General features: G+C 45.9%; 1 protein-coding gene across 10 annotated transcripts in view; it reads left to right on the top strand.

Annotated features, from left to right (window-relative positions):
• Nucleotides 1-22,774, top strand: part of TLN2 (talin 2) — a 413,145-nt gene that overhangs the window by 340,680 nt on the left and 49,691 nt on the right. For 7 of the 10 annotated variants that reach the window (XM_070500484.1, XM_070500478.1, XM_044764772.2 and 4 more), the window contains 4 exons: nt 3,677-3,847; nt 12,526-12,672; nt 16,682-16,783; nt 19,243-19,362. In XM_070500484.1, coding sequence (XP_070356585.1) covers nt 3,677-3,847; nt 12,526-12,672; nt 16,682-16,783; nt 19,243-19,362 — 540 coding nt within the window. The remainder of the gene's footprint in view (nt 1-3,676; nt 3,848-12,525; nt 12,673-16,681; nt 16,784-19,242; nt 19,363-22,774) is intronic. The other 3 variants (XM_070500486.1, XM_070500480.1, XM_070500476.1) reach the window with 1 other exon arrangement.

Here is a 22,774-nt window from a genome sequence, read left to right as displayed (position 1 = left end):
CAACCTTCAGAGTTTCCCAGCATTTATCAGCACAGCTGTCAGTATTGACACGCATATCAAGAAGTCCAGTAGCCAAAATCTTCTCTGCAGGTATCGATTTTAGAAAATCAATATTCTTGCTTTTTCAAATTACAGAAGAGCTTAAGGGCCTACTAAGCTTCCTGCTGGTTCTAAGGAGATGTTTTTGAGATTGAAAATGGCCAGTGTCTCTCTGCCTTTTCAAGTGTGGCAGATCATTTCTCAGCTGAGTTCCTTCATAATAAGAAAAGGGCTCAACAACCTGTGTGAAGAGGTTTGGGAGGCTGGAGCCCTGCAGGCTGGCCAGCTGGAGCCACTGCCTGTGTGCCCACTGTGGGGAAACTGAGTTTGGCAGAGAAGCCGGACTTTGTTTCAGCAGTTACTTTTGATTCCAGTAGTAATTTCGTGAGAAAATATTTCTAGACCTTTAGAGCAGCCTTCTTGTCTCTACAGATATGCTGTTAGGATGGAAGATTAATTCCTATGTCAGGAGGTTGCATCAAGAGAAAAATAATATAGTTGTGTCACTTGAGTTATCAATTTATTCTTGGCCCTTTGGCTAAACCAGTCTCACTTTCTAAAAGGGGGTTCTGGACAAAAGCAGCCTAGAGTCCCTCTCTCCAGAGGAGCCGTGGACTGAGAGTTGATAGCCACATGGTTCCAGTGCTTCGGTACAGTGCTCAGGTGGGGTCCCAGGTCAGTAGCTCCAGCGTCACTTGGGAGAGGTGAATGCAAATTCTCAGATTCTCCCTATATTAGTTTCCCCACGGCTGCTGTAACAGATTCCTACAGACTGGGTGGCTTAAAACAACAAAAGTTTAGCGTCTCAGAGTTCTGGAGGCCAAAAGTCCAAAGTTAAGGTGTTGGCAGGGCCAGACTCTTTCTGGAGGCTCTAGGGGGGATCTTTGCCTCTTCCAGCTCCTGGGGATTCTTGGCATCCCTTGACTGTTTAATGTCAATCCCTACCTCCTCGGTGCCATGGTCTCCTGCTTTTCTGTTCCTCTTCCCTTCTTCTATCTCTTATAAGGATACTTGTTATCAGATGTAGGGCCGACCCGAGTAATCCAGAATGATCTCATCCTAAGATCCTTAAATACACCTGCAAAGACCCCTTTTGCTCAGTGGGATCACATTCACAGGTTCCAGGGGTTTGGACATGGACATGTCTTTTTTAGGGCCACCATTCAACCCACTCTGCCACCCTAGGCCTAGGGAATCAACATCGTGTACCAAATACTCGAAATTCTGTGTTACTTTAACTTCTCTGCTAACCCAGGTGAGGATGTTTCCTGTCCTGTCATGTCTCTCAAGAACAGAAGGTGTTAGAGTCCTTGCTAAGCTCCCTCAATGCAGGAAAAGGCACATCCCTTCAAAAACCTTTGCCCACAGTACGTGAAGAATAACGACAGCCAGCGTTTATTGAGTGCCTACACATGGCAGGCATTGTGCTCAGTGCTTCTGTGGATGCTAATTTAATCCTCCTAACAGTCTTGAAGAGCTTGGTGCTATTATTCCCCATTTTACAGAGGAGGAAACTGAAGTTTGTAATAGGAAGCAGTTTGCCTAAGATTTCTCAATAAGGAATCGGCTCAGAGGGTTCAAATCCAGTGGTTCTGAAGCCAGAGCTCACTCTCTCTGTCATCCAGCCATCCTTCTCTCTGAGAAAGTCAGATGCCAGTTTAGTTGTGTTTAATTATTGTCAGCACACAGCAACCTTTGACATTTGACAGTAGTATTGGTGAAATGTACTTTTAAAAATAATAAAACTGATCCAGAAAACATATCAGATTCTAATGCATTAAACATTTTGACTCTTTTAGTGGATACAGGACCCATCCTGAGCCCTGACCCCTGATGGCCCATCAGTGCACTGTTCCCTTTGGTGGCAACACCAGTGCCCTTCCTGGGGGAAAAGATGAAATCCATTGCAAATGCGTGGGGCTGCCACCTGGGCTTGTGCAGGTTAGGCCTTACACAAAGGTGTTTGGCCAAAATCCAGCCAAGTCATGTGCCTTAGCATCAATCTTGTCTACCATGTAGCATCAATCACACAAAGCGCCATAGGGACAAGTAGCAGACCTGCTCAATTGCTTTGAATCCTATCTGTAAGATAAGTGTAATCGGGGATCAGAAAGTAAAGGTATGTTTATTGCTGGCTGGTAGTTTTGTCTCAATATTAACTCTTAATAAACTTTAATATTTTGGACCCCAGCCTTACCCAGCCACTACCACCCCCACCAACGCCCACCTGCTGCTTTGTTTCTGACCCAGTGACTGCCACTGTTCATGTGAGGTGGCCTCCTGCCTACGTCCTCATCACACCCATTCTTTCTCCACTTGATGGGAAGAATCATTAAGGGAATTGCTGGCTAAAGATTTGAACTTAAAGACACTTGATGGAAATAATTTAGCCATTAGTAATTGCCACACAAAATGAGGAGCTGAATGGAAAAGTGTAATCATGTCATGGTGCTTTATCTGAGTGGGAATAGACGATGGCACCTGAAACAAGTACAGCAAAATCTCAAAGCTTTATATTCTGGATGCTGAGTAGATGGGTATTGCTGTATTGTTCTCAGCCTTTATTTTAAATACTTTACAAAGCAACATACAAATACCAAATGATAAGCTTCTAAAATCCAATATTAGAACCGTAGCTAAACTGGAATAAAAATGCAAAGTCTTAGACAGTAGAGTGGTGGTCCCGAGCCAGGGCTGTGCGGTGGGATGCCTGGTTCCCATCTCAGCTCCGCCTGAGTCAGCTACTTCACCCTTCCAAGCCTCCCTATCTTCAGTTAGATCTGCCTCATACAATCGTCATGGAGATTAGATGAGGAAATGCATGGTCAGCATTTAGCAGAAAGCCTGGCCCATGGGATGCACCCAATAAATGTGATGTGTGGCCCTGCACCACCCAGCTGGTGAGCTCTGGTGAGCACACATGTACCATCGATGGTGTTGCCCTGTTGGAGGTGGACCTGTGCTGGAACAGAGCTTAGCTGTCTCACTAGGCTTTTTTTGGTTCTCCCAGGTTGGGCTAAACAGAAACAGAACATCTAGGCTGAGGTGAAATCATTTTTGCTTTTATTCCAAATCCATGCTTTGGTCAAAATACTCAGGGCAGAGGGCAGTCAGACTGGCTTCCTAAAAAGCTTTCGAGGGGGCCTTTACTCTCAGCCTTCTTTTCTCAACTGCCCTGCTCCCCTGCCCCTCTCCTATCCCCCTTCCTTCTGAGTTTGTAAGACACTCATCTTTAGTTCTTTCAAAAGCTCTTCTATTTGTGAAATTAAAATCTGTAAAATTCTCATGCCTAACTCGGATGTCAGGGTGGATTTCTTAGCACTTCTGCCATGATGAGAGATGAGAGGAAGAGCTCACCAGAGGAAGTAAAATCCAAGCAGGAGTTCATTAATTAACAAGTACTTTCAAATGTAAAGTTGGGCACTGAATAAAGTGTGAGGATCTGATGTATAACATGGTGACTGCAATTCATGATCCTGGATTGTGTGATAGAATAAAACAAACCAAAGTTCAGTTCAGCAGATCTGCCTCTCCCTGTGTCATCCCATGCCTGTCCTAGCCCCCTCCCCACCAGCAGGCACCCTGTAGGAGACACATGTATTTACACGATGCATCGGTGGCTTTTTTGTCTTGAAAGGTGACACAGCTGGCAAGCTACTTTGAGCCCTTGATCTTGGCTGCTGTTGGTGTCGCCTCCAAGATTCTGGACCATCAGCAACAGATGACGGTGCTGGACCAGACCAAGACACTCGCAGAGTCTGCCCTGCAGATGTTGTATGCAGCCAAAGAAGGTGGAGGAAACCCCAAGGTACAGTTACAGATGCTGGGGGCTCACTTAGGACCACTGAGAAGCCATCACACATTCCTCAGTATTGTGTCCCTCCAAGTTGGTTGGTGGCATTTGATTTCCCACTGAAAGATGGGAATGAATAACCTTCTTTTGGCCTTCCCAGGGATCCCTTAAGAGGAAAAACAAGAAATATACTAATTAAGGCACATTTTTAAGTTATTTTTTCCACTACAGAATGTGTAGGCAAGCGTCCTTAGGAAAGAAAAACCTATAGTGTGGTTTTTACAGGAATAAAAACTGTAATACCTTCCAGGCGCCTGCTCAGTGTTGATACCCAGCTTGCAGAAAGCGAAGCTCTATTGTTTCCCAGTGAATGTCATTTCCATTCCTGGTACTCAGGTTCAAAGCAAAACCTGGTGTGAGGTCACCCATGGCATGTGTTGCTATTGTCTTGGGGACAGTAGTTTAATATGAAAATCTCCCTTACCAGTTTGTAAGTGGATAATTTCTGCAGCCTAATGTGTTACTCAGCTACTTAAAGTGGCCAAAGATGACAACAGCATGTCATTTGCTCTGTGTCAGAGTGATTGTTTACTTGTGAAACCATCATGGGCCTTCAGTTTCCTCAGGGTTCTGGTACCTGGAGAGGAGGTTGGAGGCTCCTGCTGCTATTAGTACCTTCTAGCAGCTGTCTCCACGTGATCAATCTGACCTTAATGGGTCCTCACCTAAGCCGGGCTAACTTGAGGGAACACAGACTGGGAAGATTTGTGTAGGATACTTACCTACAAGCTATAGAAAGCCATATTATATACGGGGGGCTTTTTAGCATCTTTTGTTGCATCTCTAAGGTCTTCAGATCTGTAGCATGGTACAGCAGAGAAGACTCCAGGTTAAAAGTCAGAATTACAAAACAGTAATCTCAGACTAACAGTTATTAAGTGCTGATTCATCTATTATACTTTATTGTCTTGATCGTATTTAATCTTCATAAAAATCCTGTGTTAGACAAAGGTTCCCATTGTATAGATGCGGAAACTGAGACTGCTTAGGTAAGTTGTCCAAGATCACAGGAGAGGTGGATGTGGAGTCAGGACTGAGCCTGCACCCTATGGAAACACAGGCCAACTCTGCCCTAAGCAGGGGCTGGAGAGGGGTTAAGGAAAACTACAGGGAAGAGGGGACATTTGGCTTGGTGGTCTCCAGAAAGGAAATAACCTGGCACACAAGGGTGGCTAGAGGCATGCTAGGAAGAGGGGATAGCATATGCATGGGCATAGATACCATTACAAAAGAAAATAGCACTCAGTCTGATGTCTGTGGAATGTGCAGAGTGTGGGGACAACAGGACAGGAAGGTAGACTGGCTCTATTGTGACAATCTCCTCTTCTACAGTAAGGAGTTTGGTCTTTATTGTAAGCAGTGGGGAATGACACAACCCGCCCATAGTTTAGAAACACCATTCTGGTAGCAGCATGAATAATGTCTTAGACTTGCAATTTCAGTTTTTCATTCATCTATGTGGCAACTATTGAGAGCCTAATTCTAGAGACACTAAAATTATTGAGAGCCAGCCACTGTCCTCACGTTGTTCTGAGTCTTCTGGAAAAATAAGTCCAGTTCCTGAAGTGGTAAAGTAGAGCAAGAAGAACAAGAACACCCTTTTGACGGTGACAGATTAGTGACAGGTGGCCCAGAATGGGGCCAGCCCCCTTTGCGCCCTCCCCAAACTGAAGGAGCCAGGACTCGCCTTCCGGACCCAGTTCTAGGTTGTCTTTTCTCCAGGGCTATTTACTGCCATGTTTCTTCTCCCCTACTTGAGAGGGTTGCATTCCCAGCAGAATAATTTGAATTAAGAGTTCTCTAGATTTTTGAGATATTAACACGTGCTTGGACTGTAAGTTCAGAGCTCCTCATGGAATTGTGTTTTATACCAAGAGACATCGTGGTTGGGGGCATTTGTCGTCAGCAATGTAAGCTTTATAATGACATCTTCTGCTTGGAAATGGTGGCTGGAGACCAGTGTGGAATAGTTTTCAATGAATAATCTGAAGGGTTGGATGACGAACTAAGACATGTGACGAGTGAAGGCAAGACCGTGTGTACATGTGTCCCCTCACTGATGTCGTTCAACCAGTGCTCTGTCTGAAAACCCTGACAGGTTTGTCACAAAGGGTGCCTGGGACACTACTGGTTGGCTTATAGGCCATTTCCTCAGGCTTAATTACCTTGGCTTCTATTCTTTGGGCGCATATTTCTAGGTGTTATTTGCTACGTGTTAGGTGGTGTACATATGTGTGTGTTAGGTATACATCACTGTTTGCAGAGGAAATTTTATTAAAATGTGGTTAAATGGTCATCAGTAGCTTTGATTTGGTGAAAAATAGGACAAGCTTTAGGGTCCAGTGTAATTGGATTCAAATCCCAGCTCTGTCTCTTGCTAGCAAATTACTTCATTTCTTTGTTTCCTCATCTGAATGTCTGAATGATGGGGTTAATAATGGATACCTCTCTGGGGTGGTTTAGGGATTAAATGAGAAAAGCACCTGACGCAGTAGGTGTTCAAAAAAAAAAAAAATGTGACAGCCCTAGAGCCTGGTGTTAATGAATCATATGGTTAGTTACAAGGCATTTGCTGTGTAGCTTCACCCTCACCCCACTGAGCCCTCTCTACGCGCACTCTGTACCCCCCAGAGCTCCCTTCCGCCCTCAGCCCTACCCCCCGAGGGCCCTCCTACATCCTCCTTGAAGGGCCCCTCCAGCCTCTGCCTGCAACACTCCAGCAAATACACAGTGCTATACACTGTCGGGCAGTTCTAATTATTAGTTGCTTTTTTCCCTTCTGCTGAAGTTGAGATCTGCCCCCCTGTAGGCTTCTTCCATTTCCCAACCTCCTGTGATGTCCATGCCTGCTTTACCCGGCTTTGTAGTTGAAGCACTGTAATAAAGAAATAAGGCTCCCTTGGAAGCAGGCTTCAGACATGTTTCCAAATAAAGCACGCAGTCTGATTTTTCTCCTGTGTTGTGCTGTGAGGAGCAGTAATGAGGAGCCCCTCCAGAATCTAAAATAACGACCTCGTGGTTGAGCCTGCTGACTCCTGACCAGATTGCTGTTGGGCGTTGAAGCGTGCCTTACTCAAGAGCCCACTGTGTCCTGGGCTTCGGAAACTAGCATGTTCAGGAGCCCACGTGTGTCATTTGGACGAGTCTGTGTGAAAAAGATGCAGTTTGCGTTAGAGTTAGAGGAAGGGGCCCTGGGTGAGACCTGGAGAAAGTGGAGGAGGCTTCACAGACTCTGAGCTGACCCTTTAAGGATCTGTAAAACTTAATCATGTGGAGTGAAGGAAAGCAGGCCTTCTAGAGAATTCCTCAGTGCGAGCAGATGGAAAGGTAATTCATTTCTGGGACAGGCAAGAGCGAGGATGTGTTTTTGTCACTTTTGGTGCCCCTGTGTGGAGAAAGTGTCCTTTACATTTTCCAAGGAGTTCAGAGAGCAGTTTTGTGACTTACTGCTGCCACCCCCAAAGTTTGCTGCTTGTGCCTTCCCCAGCCCACGTGGGAGAGCAAATACTTGGCAAGCAGCTCTCGCTTCTCTCCAAAAATGTGTGCTTTGTCTTCAGATGAATGTACAGAATTGCCGATATTTCTGCACCACCAAGAGTCACCTCATTCTAAGTGGGATTTAGAGAAATACACACCTCCCACTTTACCTTTTTTATGAAAGAGTGCCTATTTGTCGAGATGCTCTGGGGGGTTGTGTACAGGAGATGTCACCTTTCAGACTTCCATCATCAAAATAAGGCAATCCACACATTTTGTGTTTTACCTTCTCTGTGCCATGAAATCAGCAATCAACCTTAATTACCAGCTTACTCCTTCGCGTCCCTGAGAGGGAAAGCTGTGCATCTGGACGCAGTTGCCTCAGGACTACCATCCGTGATCATCATATCTCACATCTCGTCAGAGGCCGTATTTGAAGAACTCATCTTGATTTGCATGGCTTTTCAGTTCCACAGACAGAGCCAGTTCCTCTGGCTCACATTAGCTTCTTCTTGGAGTCCTTCTCTTTCATTGAATCCTTCAAAAGGAATTATTGTTTACCGTTCTCTCTGGCTCTCTTAACTTCTCATCCACCAAAGTAAAGATGCAATTCCTTGGGCCTTTGGAAGGGTCATCTCCTGCTGAGGAGGCAGTGGATGCACCTGGCGCCTGGTATGCTGTGATTCTGACACCCACTACCTGGCATTAGGTCAGATTTCCCAGGTGAGGGCACAGGCCCCTACTAGACTGCCCACAGTTCAGACACCAGCCATAAGCTCCGGGGTTCCCAGGCCACGCTCACTCTACCCAACTGGCTACAAATTCAAGAGTTCTCGCTACCCTTCAGATTCAATAATTTGCTAGAACAGCTCACAAAACTCAGGAAATTGTTCTACTTAGAATTATAGTTTTGTGATAAAGGAAACAAACCAGCCAAAAGCACAGAGGTAAAGGGTGAGGTTTGGGAGGGTCCCAAACAGGAAACTTCCCTGTCCTCAGGACGTGTCACCATCCCAGCTTATTGGTGTGCATCACCAACCAGGGAAGCTCCCTTCAGCTTCACTGTCCAGAGTCTTGATTGGGATTTCATCATGTTGGCTTAATTAATTGAGTTCAGTCGTTTGACTAACGATTCGATCTCCAGCCCCCTCATCTCTCCAGAGGTCAGAGGTCAGGCTGATATTATGTTTCTTAAAGCCCCAACCCTCTAATCACATGGTTGGTCTTTCCTGCATCCTGAAACTACCTATGGGTCAACATAACTAACCTTGTTAGCATAAACTAATGTGTGGTCCAAGGGGCCTACTGTGAATAAGAGAGATACTCCTGTGATCACAGGAAATTCTAAGGGCTTAAAGGCTCCCTCCCAGGGACCTGGGACATAGATAAGCCAAATATTGGACTATTCAGTACTGGGTGAGGTTCCAGGGTTGGGGCTCATCTGGTGGCAAGCTACCAGGAGTTGGAAAACACATGCAAGCTAGGCCCTGGGGAGCTCCAAGGGGCAAATTTGGGAACTGTAAACTGGCAACAAGTTCATGGGCAAGTATAGAACCAACAATGGCAGATAGAGCTGAGAGAGCCCGGGCCAGGTTGATGCTGAAATGCAGAGGAGGACGTTGAGTGAGGGACCCGGCCAACTTTCGGAGTGGTAGCAGGTCCTGGAGCCCCTTGCTTCTGCCACGTGGTACCTGGGTGGCTTCACCTTGTTTGAAAGTGCCCTGTTTGGGGGGACAAGCTGAAACCTCCCCTTGTAGATGGCATATTCCCTACATCAACAATTATTTTTTCAGTAGTGCTGATGGATTTCACCTGATCTGGCCATATGCTCATCTTCCTTTTGACCAGTGGCATAGGTTCAGCAGATGGCCAGCTGGTTGGGGGCAGTTGTCATCCATCAGGTCTGTAAGCTCCCGTTTTCAGGTGCGACTGTCAGAGGGGTCCCTGGCAGGGAGATCGTACAGTTCCCACCTTCCGGTTGGCCATGAGGATTAAAGGAGAGGTGGACAAGGGTGATGAGCACAGTGCCTGGTGCAGAGGAGTCCCTCAGAAATGCTAGCAGCTGTCTTGGTTATTGCTGCTGTTACTTGGTTTGGTATTTATTGTTATTCCTGGTTCCCTGTCTGTCACCTAGGATGAAGCATTGTATGTAAAATGCTAAAATACCTGACCCGAGATACTAGAACAGAGATTTAAAAACTGGTATGAAAGTCACCTTGGGCCCACAGGTTGGCTCCTGTGTTGTATAAAGTACGTGATAGCCCTTGACATCTTGCCAGCATCTACATGCATGTCGCTAGATATTCATGGTCCAGTCAGAAGAGCTACAGCCTGTCCTCGCAGCCTGAGTGAGCCCAGTCAATGGCTCGGGGGCGGGGATGGAGGGCCAGGTCCTGTCCTGACTCCCCCAGGCCACATCTCTGCCCTCAGCTCTGCCACCCACGCCTGTTTCACAGCATAAAAACAGATGGTTCCATTTATTTCTAAATGAGCTTCCCCAGAGGAGAAATTTGCACCAACAGCTTGTGAAGGTTATCCTTGTAAAAAATCTCTCTGAAAATAAAAATTAACGAGTCTCACTGTTACCTTAGCTCCACCTGGTGACTTTATCAAACTCTTCATTTCCTGTGAACACTGTTTCTAGAGGGAAGCAGAGTAAATTGTTTGCAAGGAGCACACAGTCTAATTGGAGACACGGACCAGGGTTGGTTGAAAGAGAATGGAAGGAGCAGGAGCTGTGTCCCAGGCGCTGTACCAGACACTTTACATATGGCGTTTCACCTAATCTTTGCAATCAATGTTCCTTCTTGTCTGGGACTTTGTACAGGCTGTGTCCTCTGCCTGGAAGGCTCCCCCTTGTCCCCCTTCCTCACCCATCAACTCTGCTAGAGGCTGGGTTCTTCCTCCAGGTCTCAGCTTTAACCTGGACGCCTCCTCTGAGCCCAGCCCTTCTTAGGTGCTGTTCCAGTTCGCTATTGCCGCAAACAAGCCGTCCTAAAACTTAGTGACTTAAAACAACACCACTGTAGTATTTTCTCTAGTGGATCTGCAGATCCACTGAGCTCAGCTCTCGATTCTCACTCAGAGTCCCTCCTGCCATTGCAGCCGGATGGTAGCTGGGCCTGGAATGACCTGAGGCTCAGTCACTCCCAGGTCTGGTGCCTGAGCTGAAATCACTCAGACGCTCGGGGGCTGGCACAGGTAGGGCTCTGTGGGCACCCCTTTCTACTTCCCTGTGATCTCACCATACAGTCTGCCCAGTACACAGCCTCAAGATAGCCAGCCTTCATACATGGAGGCTGAGAACTTCAAAGACACGTGTCCTGCGAGAGAACCAGACAGAAGTTGTATCATTTTCCTTTACCTAGCCTCAGAAGTCAGGTGCTGTCACTTCTGCCACATTTTCTTTGAGCCCTTCACCTCCTTATGACTCTCTGACTCCAGAATTGCTTTTCAGGGCTGTAGGAGTCCAAAGGAAAGTCGATGACAAGAGGAGGACAAAATCATCCAAGGAGGGCTTCTGGGAGGAGGTGGTATTTGGGCTGGGCCTTGAATGAAGGCTAGGATTTGGATGAGGGGAGAAGGGAGGAGGTGAACAGAACCAGTCAGTGCAGGCAGAGCATGAGAGGGTGGAGTTGTGACAACGCCAGCTGGGTGGCAGCCAGCACTCTGTGCTGGGGAGGAAAAGAAAGAAATCTAGAGAGGGAGGCTGTCTCCCTGCCCCCATGGAGGGCCAGAGAAATAGAGAAGGTGGTCACTGGCCTAGTAAAGAGTCAAGAAATCTTTGTTTCTCAAGGTTATTTGTCATTGTTATCTACTGAAGTAATTTTAGTAGTAATGGGTTAGGGTTGGGGTTGGGATTGGGGTTTGCATCCTGACACAGTTGCCTCAAGGATCAACATCCATGATCAACTTATTTCACATCTCATCAGATGTCATTTTGGAAGAACTCTTCTTGATTCCCATGGCTTTATGATTCCACAGTCAGAGCCAGTGCCTATGGCTCATACAGCCTCTTCTTGAATTCTTCTCTTTCATTTAATTACTCAAGAGAATTATCATTTACCATCTCTCACTGGCTTCCTTAACTTCTCATCTACCAAAGTAAAGATGCAACCTCCTGGGCCTTTTGGAAGGGTCATCTCCCCCTGAGGTGTGTCGGGGCAACCATGGCCACTGCATGGGTGCACCCAGCGCCTGGTGCAGTGCAATGTTGACAGTGACTTCTGGCATTAGCTCAGATTTCCCAGGTGAGGCCCCTCCTAGACTGCTCTTATTGTAAATGACAAGGCGCCTGCACCCACATCATCTCATGAGAATTCCACCACATAGTGTCGTTATAATTTTTCCCCTTTTGCTTAGGAAGACAAGCCCAGGACCATATAGCTAGTCAGTGATGGAGCCAGAACCAGAACCCACCTTTTTCTGACCCCAGGACCTTGGCTCTTTCCCCTGCATCTTGCTACTATTTGATGTGTTTTTGCGGGAGCCCAGCACACCCATTGTTTCCTCCTTTCATTTATTCCCTTACCCAGTGCCTACTCTGTGCTTGGCACACATATGAAATACTCGGAGTCGCTACAGCACCTCTGAGGTCCTGTGTAGGGGGTCTCGTAAGTGCCGGGGCTTTGCCTGCAGAGTGTCTGTCCCTGAAGAACTTTCCTCATTCATCCCTCCAACCTCATGGCAGTGTAATTTGTGACATATTCCAAAGGCTGTTAGGCCTTCTGCAGCCTTATCTTCCCTGTATGTCCCTACATTTCCATAATCTGATCTTTTTAATTAAATCTGTCAACTGGTATATTTGGGATTCTGTGGCATTCTCTTTCTACCAGGCGAAACATAGTAATATAAAATTAGTCGTGTCATAAGACGCTGTTTGGTATTGCAGTTTTATTTTCTCTTTGATAGTAAAAAGAGATCTTTTTTCTCTTTGTTTTTCTGATTTTTATTTATTTTGCAAACACATCTACACACGTAATAAAGGAAAGGAAAAATGTAGAATTCATTGCTGTGCTTCATAATAGGGATATAGTTTTGTATTCTGCTTTTTAAGATTATTCTTACAAGAAGTGAAGTGGTTCTTAAGAGACTGAGCACCATTTTCTTCTGCTTGTGAAAACGTTTCACAATTCTCTTTGCCCCTGCCGTCCTAGGCACAGCACACCCGCGATGCCATCACGGAGGCCGCCCAGCTCATGAAGGAGGCTGTGGACGACATCATGGTGACGCTGAATGAAGCTGCCAGTGAAGTGGGATTGGTGGGAGGCATGGTGGACGCCATTGCAGAAGCCATGAGCAAGGTGGGCCTGGGCCGCTGATGCTCTCCTTCACTCCTGGACCCCGTTTCCTCCTCACTTCCCCTCGGACTTGGTCCCCAGGTGCTTTTCTCTAAGGAGCTGTCAGTCAAGGCAGATACCAAGAAGACTCCTCTTTTCTTGAGGGTTCTGATTAATGTACAGATGTCCTATCATATGTCCAACATATTATTCATTCTTTATTATTCATTCATTACTTTTGTAAGCCAGATGCACCCTTCCTTCCAATTTAATACGGGGCAGAAAATGAAGATGAGAAGGTAATGTTGGTTCCCTCACTTATAAAATGGAAATAATTATTGAGCTCCTCTGTCTACCTCATAGAGTTGTTGTGGGGAACAAACTCCAAAATGAAATAATGGAGTGCTTCCCAAGCACTGGCCTTTGGAATGACTACTTTGCAATCACTGGGAGCATTTTAGAATGCACATTCCTAGGCCCTACGCCAGCCCTGATCAATTGAAATCTCTGGGGTGGAGCTAGGAATCTCTGTTTGTATTTTTAAAATCTCCCCATGGTTCTGATATCTAGCCAGTTGCAGAAACCACTGCAGTAGTATGTGTAAAGCCCTGAGTGAACCCTTGTAGGCAACGGACATAGAGGATAACATGCAAGTGTCGTTTTTCCTCTAGTGACCCATCAGTTAAGTTGGATCAGTAGGGACGTATGACTGGGTGGTATCCTCTTTCCCCAAGGAATCCTTCACTAGTCATGTCACTTTGATATTCATTAGCCTTAACAATTGTTCATCAACATCTAATTGCCATCCTGTGATAGCATAGGCAAGAATTTTAGACTTCGTCTGTGTTTTGAAATGTCCATTGTCTGATTGTGAATACATTAGTATGGTTTTTCAGGATAATAAGCGGTCTTTAATTGCTGATTTAGAGAAAATTGGTTGGCTTGTATCTCCAGAAAGAGATGATAGCCTGAAACTATAATTAGGATAATTCCTCTTAAACATTATGCAGTCATTATCAGACTGAGAAGGTCACAAGCCGGGCTGGGATGCTGGGGCTCCTTCGAGACACCAGACTTGCCTGGTCAAAGCAGTTTAATAAGTTCTGCCTTAGGCTTCTCATGCTTCAAATATGGACAGTTCAGTAGAAAATGAGTGAAATTCCCCACTTCCTCAAGGCCTATGGATAAGTCTCAGTGGGTTCATCTGGTTTTCAGGATATCAGAACACCACAGCTTTGAAATTCAGCCATGTGTCTACCGAGGATATTAAATAATGGAGCCCACGGTATCTCAGTACAAATTAGAAATTCAAATGATCGTTTTTTTCTTCTTAGGAGAAGGTGTTTTTCACAATCACTCTAATAACAGGGAAGAGTTCTGTAAATTCCTGGAAGATGGAAGTCAGATTCCTGAAGTCTTTTTTTGGTCGCCTTTGAGACTTGCATATTGTGATGGATTTTTGATAAGTAAGCAGCTCTTGTACTGGCTGATGCCAGTGATGTAACAGCTGCTCTCTCAGCTCAGGACACTTGATTCATGGAAGGGCTGGGAAATAAGTCTGGTATTATCCAATAGCAATAATTAGGAACTGCTAACAACATGAGCCGCAGAGGCCAGGAACAAAAGGGTTTTTTTCCCTCAGTTCTACAAAGTATACAGTTAGAGTTTCATTGGTATCCCTAAACTCTTACCCATCTTGACCTGACACCCAAGGTACTGCACAATGCCTCTTCCGCATTCTCCCCTTGCTCGGCCCACCTGGCCCGCCCATCACTGGAGACTTTGTATTAAGTGATATTTCTGGTCCTTTGAGCCCCTAAGTGGCAATGCATTAGAAATCTGTTGTTTTCTACCTGAGTTTTGGTTATTTGGTTAAAACACTGATATATTGTTGGAATCATTGTCTAAAATCCTCAAAGGCAGCGACTGACAGAAAAAATGTGAGTGTACTGATTCTAACTTGGGTGTAATTCTTGCTGCTTTTGGAGCTTCTTCTATGGAGGTTCTCCTTGAGATTTTCTCTCTGTATCTAGGCACCAGAAGGTTTGGAAATTAATAAGTTAATGTGAAGTAATCTGCTTTCTGGGTGACATTGGACAAATCACTAAAGCTCTCTGAACCTTGGTTTCACCATTCAATGAGGTTAATGGTTCTCAAGCTTTGGGATTTTGTAACCCAGTACCCTTTATTTACTTTTTTGTTTGGGGGTGGTTTTTTTTTCTTTTTTGGCCAAAGAAGGAAATTAAAGAAACAAAGCAAACAAAAACCCTGCTATCTACAGCACTACTATATCATAAAAGAAAGGTCGTGTTAACACCAGAAACAGGTAGGAAGACCATAATCTCAAAATAATGGATAGTTGTTTCAACTAAATAAGTTGGAAATCCTGAAAAGTTCACCCCTTTGTTCTTACTTTTCTCATTGTCTTCAAACTGGTAGGTTTGTCACGGTGGCTGGTGGCCACCATGTTCTAAGCTGCCCTCTAACTCCAACATCCTGGCATGTTTGCAGTTAGTTACACCACATCACATATGAAGGCTCCCAGCACATGGTCTGACACTTAGAAGATGCCCAGTCAGTTTATACTGAGTATGTGAGTCCATAACTGAATCTTCATTTCATCAGCCCCCATGGTGTGATAGAGATATTTAGCTACATCTATCGCCCTGATAAAGGAACCAAAAAAACATCCAGCCTGGAGTTTGTGTTGATGGTTTGGTGGAAATTACATCCCAGATGTGCAGCCACATCACACATAGGCCACAGCAATATGTTCCTTCAACTCATATTGTAGCTTGTGCCAGCTCATGATGGGTGGGTAGCTCTTGCTGTAGACTCCATCTAACATTTTCCTCTTTGCCCTCTTGGCTCCTAGTCTCTTCCCAGACTGCAAACTATCTGGCAGAGAGCTGCCAGGGAGATCTTCTCAAATGTATTATTACCCACCCCACATCCCACCATTTTCTTCATGATTTCAAGGTTCTTCATCAAGCAGATCCAGCTTCATTTCCACCACTCTCAACAGCCCCATTCTGTTCACTGTACTCACTCTTCCTGTGTTCACTTCTATTCACCTTGTCTCCCCAACTGGAATATCATTCAGCAACCAATGGTGACAGTAACGATGATGATGGTGGTGAAGATGGGTTGCCTTTTTCTTCATCATAATCATCATTGACATTATCATCATTATTAACATCATCATCTTCATTATCGTGGTCATCATCTCCTCTCTTAACCAGGTATAGTCTCAGTTGATCTTTACCGCAACCTGCTGATGCCTGGAAGTTTCCAGTGAAGGACCTGAGACTCAGAGAGTTTAAGCAATCAGCTTGAGGCCCATCCACAAGCCCTGGAACCAGGTCTCAAATACAAGTCTTCTCAACAAATGTGTCCCCAACCCTTCAAGGGTCAGAGCTACTGTCCCTCTTGCTCCAACTCTTCTGCCACACAGTGATCTCACTCTTTTCTCAATTCCTATTGCACTTAGAGTCAGACAAGTGACAAGTTATTTCTAGTTCTTCCAATTCTTTCTCTTCCCCAACTTAGCTCAGAAGTGAGGGCCCAGGCTGTAGACATCTGCGGGCTACACCATTCCTAGGGAAGCCCTCTGTGATGTAGATTCTGCCTCCTCTCCCAACTCGCCTTTGTCATTCTGTGATTTCCTGGAAGTGTCTGGTTCATACCAACCTCCATATGCTTGAATGCTATTCCCTCTCCTTGGGACTCCTTCCCCACCTTTTATATGTGGCAGACTCTTTCCCTGGTCAGACTTGGCTGAAATGTCATTCCTTTGGAAAGCCCTCCCCCTCCTCTCAGACAAGGTTGGGGGCCTCCCCTTGCCTGTGTACCCCAAGTGCCCCGAATACACATCTATGGAAGTTCTTATCGCAGAAGCTGGGGGATTCTGTTGGCTCTGGGCCAAAGAAACTCTGAGGCCTCTCCATTGTTCAAAGTTCCCAATTCTAATAAGTACAATCCACACTTCAACAGGCCTTTGATGACATTTGGGTTCTTTTCCTTTCTTCTGTAGCTGGATGAAGGCACGCCTCCAGAACCAAAGGGAACATTTGTCGACTATCAGACGACTGTGGTCAAATACTCCAAAGCCATTGCGGTAACAGCTCAGGAAATGGTAAGAAGACAAGAGCCGCCCGCCCACTGTCAGCTGCCCTTTTCTCCACACCACCACTACGTCTTCAAATCCGGGGTCTGTGCTGGAGAGAGACTAGTCCACATTTCTAGTTCCTTCTGGGCCCAGCTTCTGTCATTTATCTGTGGTCTCTGGCTGCCTGTGGTCTAGATGCCCCAGTCCGCTGGAGTTCTCTTCTCATGAAAAAGCTGCGAGAGGGAATTAAAGATGACTGAGACGTGGGCATGAGGACAGGGGAGCAAAGGAAGGAGAGCAAAGGAGAAAGAAGTTGGAGTTAAGGAGAAAGAAAAACTAGTCCTATTCACCTCACACAGGGCTTGAGGCGGTTTTATCCAGTCACAGTACAGAAGACATTTGGGGACAGAACAGAGATTTTCTAATGGAATCAAATTATAATACTTGGACAGTAAAACTGGACATTACCAGTCTTTGAGGCAAAATGAAACATGGTTATATATATATATTTAAAAAAATCCCTGACAACAGAAGGCTTGTAACTTTTGGAGATAATTTTTTTTTTTGCTAAAGTGTAATGCAGTCAGAATTGTATCATGTGGATCTTTAGATATAGATGGCATTGAGAGACAGTGCATGCTATCTTGATATGTTAACAAGTTGTGCAAAAGATGACAAGTGATGTCCTCAAAGAATACATAGGAGTACATAGTAAGAAAGTTCCTCTTAACTTTTGAAGGCTCACATGTCACGGAATAAAATTTTGAAAGATTCCTCTCTGATGCTGCCCTATAAGCCTGAGTTGAGAGGTCAAGCGGCCTTTCCAGCTGGAGGGACCAGACTGAGCCCCTGCGTGGTTCCTGCCCCATCAGGCCCGGCACCTCTCTGGATGGTTTTGTCATGTAGTTGTATGTCCACTAGAGGTTGAGCTTGGACCACAAAGGCTTCCCTGGCTGCTGCCGCTCATTCTTAGAAACTCAGTGATTGTGCCAGGCTCGTCATCTAAAAGGATTGGGGCTGGGGAGGGAGGGAGACAGGAACAGTGCCCATCTCAGTGACTGTGAAAAAGCTGGAGTTGGGCCCAAGTGGTCCTGCTCATGGGCAGGTCATGGGTCAAATCACACAGCCCTCCCGGGCTGATTCCTCTGAGCAGGAAGCACAGCGCAGCAGGTGGTGACAACATTTGGAGTGGCCTCATGGTGTTTCTGGAAACTCTCCTGGGCTAGGTTCTTGGTCAGCCCATCTTGACCCTTGGTGTCCATGCTCTTAAGGAGCCCAGCCTCTAGCTGTGTTGCCACTCCCGGGATAGCTTGCCTGGGCCCTGGGTTGGCAAGAGTCCCACTTCCCAACTTCAGATCACCCCAGAATTGTTGCACTCTGCGTGGTAGGGCTCAGCTGAACCTGCTCGTGCGACAGCCTTGCTCTCTCCTGGTTCAGCATGTGTTCCTTGGGAACCACCCCCCGACCTGAAGGTCTGTGCCATTTCCTGGAAAACGTGCTTTAGACAGCCGCACATTCCCGTCCAGCCTCAATGGATGTGGACTCACTTAAAATGTTTTTTTGTTTTTTAAGCCCTCTAAAATCAAGGTCTTCAGATTCCTCACAGAGAGAGAAAGTATTGTTACCCAGAGCAAGAGAAGAGGTGGGGCCGGAGGGAAGCCTCTCACCCAGGAGGGACAAGCATGTCGGTGGCAAATTAAAACTGCTGTTGTGAGAAGAGCATTTTTACAAAAATGGAGGAGGCATTTTTGCTAGAGGGAGAAGAACAACTAGAAATTAGTATGTTAGCTAAGTAGGATAAGCTGAGGTAAGGTTTTCTATGAAGCAGGGGGAAAGTACTGAATAGCTTGATAATAAAAAGATAGAACTTGACCATTTAGGCTACAGAATACTCTGAACTACATTTGTGGCTGAAAGCTTGTCATTCTTTGACACAGATTTACTACAAATCTCTCTAAATTTCTTCCTCCAAAACATTTGGCTCATCCAGCACTTCTCATGGTGATTTCCGTAACAGCCCTGTCCTCATGCCCTCTCTTGTCCGTATGTGCTGGGCTTCTGGGTTCCCAGAGACGAGATCAGCTCTGCAGAAGCGTATGACCAGGGGTGTGCACTGCACAGCGCTTGTGCTCCCTTGTGGCTCCCTGGGGAACTCTTCTGGTGACCCACAGGGCAGGGCCGGCTGGGACTGCCACCCTTACCTCCCAGAGTGGACCCTGAGGGCCTGGCCTCCACACTGCGTGACCTGAACCTAGCATGTTGCCTATTGGCCTGGCCAGGACCTGCTGGCCTGAGGGGGCCCTGGCCTGTTGTGCGTGATGCAGCATGGGCTTCGCTTGAACTGCCCTCTCCAGTGTCCAGCCCCAAATGCAAGTCAAGAGCTTAAAAGTGAATGAAACCCTTTGGCTTCCAGTGGTATTAACACATGATTCTCATGCTTTTCTCTGTGTGTGTGTGTTTGTGTCTTGCTTGTTTTCTTTTTCCAGATGACTAAGTCGGTTACTAACCCGGAGGAGTTGGGAGGACTGGCTTCACAAATGACCAGTGACTATGGGCACCTGGCTCTCCAGGGCCAGATGGCAGCAGCCACGGCGGAACCAGAGGAGGTCTGCCACCTTAAGTCCCTGTTTTAAGAAGCCAACCCCCACTGGTGCCCCCTCCTAGGGGATTCTCCGTAGCTCAGGGCCACTCCAGAAGACCCCAGCATGAGAGCCAGAACCAGGCTTAGTTCCCTTACTGTGCTGCCAGCCCCCGAGGCTCAGTCCCAGTAGCCCCAGGCTGTGCTCAAAGCTCATTGCCCTTCCTGAGGCCGAATGGCTAAGGTCTGGGCCATCTGGTGAGGTGAGGTGGGCTTTCAGACAGAAGGACTCTGCCAGGTCACCCATCCCCCAGCCTGTCACCTGATGCCAAGGGCAGAACACGCACTGCCATCTTCCTCTCGCTTCCTGCTCCCACTGAGCACATCCCCTTCAATTATTTTTCCATTTTCCAAAGGCTCACAGAAGCGTTGGAAGAGCTGAGTATGGGATTTAGGTGCCCCTCTCTTGAGAAAGGGCTTTGTAGCCTGCTTTTGTGGAGCAAAGTCTCACCCAGATATTGCTGGGGCTTTCTTAGCACTGGCCCACATCCCTGCCTCCGTATCTCCTGCGGACTCCTCTTCATTACCCGCCTGCCTTCCCTAAACTCACTGTCCTTAGTGGCCGACACAGACCTGGCCTCAGAATGCCTGCACCCAGAAGAGTCTTAAAATGGCAAAAGTTTGCTCCCACAGTCTGCTTTCTAAGAGCTCCCATCTCTAATAACTCTGAGAAAGCAAGTGGTCCATTGGGAAGTAACAGGATGGCTGGAGCTCGGGGTATCTGACCGCACCTGTGTCAGTGTTAACTCACAGAGGTGCCTGGTCCCAAGCGACTACATGCCTCCTTAGAGAAAACCTAGTCTGAAAGAAAGAATAGTGGAGTGGGTTGCAGGGACGCTGGGAAGATGAAGGCGACTACATTCTGTGAAATTCAGCAAGCTGCTTATCGAGTGCACACCCTGTTCACGGCGACATTCCCAAATGAACCAGGCTGTCCAGGCGGAAGGTTGTGACTCACCCTCCCTTCTCTTTGCAATGACAGTCAGTGTCCATGAGTTGCTCAGCACTGTTTCTCGTGGGAGTCAGGTCTAAGTGTGTCTTCACAAAGATTCTCAGAGACAATACAGAAATGAAGACTCAAAACAAAATCACTTTCTAACGTATGTTGTAACAATGCATGTAAACAGGAGCATCATATATATGTACTTGCATACATATATATCTAGCATGGACGACTTAGATTTCTAACCGTGCCTGCGTTTTGAGGCTTTAGGGTGGTTGTTTAGGCTGCAGCATGCATGACTGTTACGTCTGTTAAGTGACTACCAAAAACGAAAAATGATCAGACACCCACATCAGGATTCTGTTGATGCTTCACACAGGCCCGTCATTTTTTAAAATAGACTCCTTGTTTTGGTAGGATCATCTAAACTCATAATTCATTTAATTTACATGTAATTTTGAATTTTATGAACAAGTGTAGGGCAGCTTATGTTACAGGAAGGAGAAGTTTAATTGGACAACAGGAAGAAGCGTTTGGCTTTGCGAGGACGTTGAAAACTAAAAGATGGATTGTGAGGGAGGTTTGGATCTCTGTCTCCAGAAATCTTTAAAAATAGAATCTACATCCATCTGCCTTGGTTAGTTTAGATGTCGGCCTGCCTGAGTTACTGAGTGAGGACCCAGTGATCTATGGAGCCCTTTCCTCATGTGTGTTCTTATGAGCTACCCACCCCGTGTGTGAAACAGTCAGATGATTTTTTATTGCAACCCAGACCATTGAAGCAAAATACAAAATAAAGCCAAAACAGCCAGGAAAGAAAATGTGTTGCTAAAAGCACATCAAGTGGCTTTCTTTCCTGGGCCCGCATTTGTAGCAGCTGACATTTTCATTAAGGTTTTCCCTTTTCCTCATTGGATGTTGAGATCTATTTTACGTTCCAGGCGCCATAGCAGTATGACCTGGAGTGAAAAGGGTAGAGAGAATATAAAATTACCAGTGGCTTGCTAAGGAAAATTCTTTGTATGCATTTGCCAGACAGCTATTTGGGGGGAAAACTGAGAAGGTTAGGAGATCCCTAAAGCAATGTAGTTTTTTATTCCAAGACTGTGGAATTATTTGTATACCCAAGAGGGCCCCCACATCACAGCATGTGAAAATATTTATATCCAGGGCAAATGAGAAGCCGCTCCCTTCGCTGCAGTCTGCTGTGCGGAGTCAGCGTTTTGGTCTTTTCCAGAATGTGACAATTACAGGAAAAGTCATAGCTCTGCCCTCTGAACATCAAGCAGGAGCTTTATCTGCTGCTTTTTCCATGGAAAATTCAGACTTTTGTTAACATCGCTGTGAAAACTATTTTCTTCAGGAAAGTTTAAACCCTCAGGCAACTTTGGAATTTAAGATTAGTTTCCTCTTTTAAAAAAGAAGAAAGAAATGTAGATCCTGTGAGCCAGCAACTCCTAAATGTAAATGCTGGGGAAAAGATTTCTTGACCACGGCCTTGTCTCTGAGGAGACTCTGCTGTAACCACTTGTAATACCGCTTGTCTTCAAAGCTGGCAGGAACATTTGTCAAGAGCCTGTGGTGAGAACCACAGCCCTTTCCCCAAAATGAGATGGGTGTCCACTCCAGAATTCTCTAAAACTTTCCACTCCAAGACACCCTTTCTGTAGGGGGGAAAGTGATGCCCTGCTTCTGTTATACTCTATTTTTTCCTTCCATTTTTTTCTATCTAAGGAGAAACTGTAAAGTTGGTCAGGTAACATCCATTACGGCCTTTTCAACTTTCACAAGCTCTGCCAGGCAAATTACATTTGACCTGGTTTCAGATATGACTGTTTTTAAAGGCTGAAAAAACTCTACGTTTTGTCTAGTTTTAGGCTGTAAAGAAGATCAGTATTGCTTAGACTCCCTCCGATTGAAATTTGTTCCAAATCTTCATAAAGGCCAGGTTTCTAATTTCCCCCAAGGCACAAAATCAGAAGACAATTTTCTCCCTTTTACTTTTATTTGGGCAAGAAGGGATTGAGGTCTTCTTGAGGTTCAAGTAATACTTTACTACAGCTGCCAATTTAAAACCCCAAGTTGAATGCCTTTGAGCAACATTCCTATATAATACACACGAGTGGTAAGTTGGATCACGCTAGGGGCTGGTCGTATTTGCTGGGAAGTTTAGTGTTGCTTTGAGAATCTTAGCATTTTTAAAGCCGTTATCTGTTTGAATGCAGTCTTGAAAACGCGTTCCCTTTCTCGATGTTCCTCCAGGAGTACAAAATGTTCTGTGCAACCGCAGTGAGGCAGACCGTGTTAATTCTGTTGTCTTCTTTCATTTAAGTGCCTGCCCTAGCTAGCCCACATGCCCGTGGAAAAGAATAAGAACATGAGTGTTGTTCATCGAGTGGCATCCACACGTCAGATGCTGTGCTGGACACTGTCCCCT

Source organism: Equus asinus, chromosome 2, assembly GCF_041296235.1.
Source record: "Equus asinus isolate D_3611 breed Donkey chromosome 2, EquAss-T2T_v2, whole genome shotgun sequence".
Lineage (NCBI taxonomy): Eukaryota > Metazoa > Chordata > Mammalia > Perissodactyla > Equidae > Equus > Equus asinus.
Note: the sequence above shows the minus strand (reverse complement) of the source record. Positions and strands in the feature narration are given on the sequence as shown.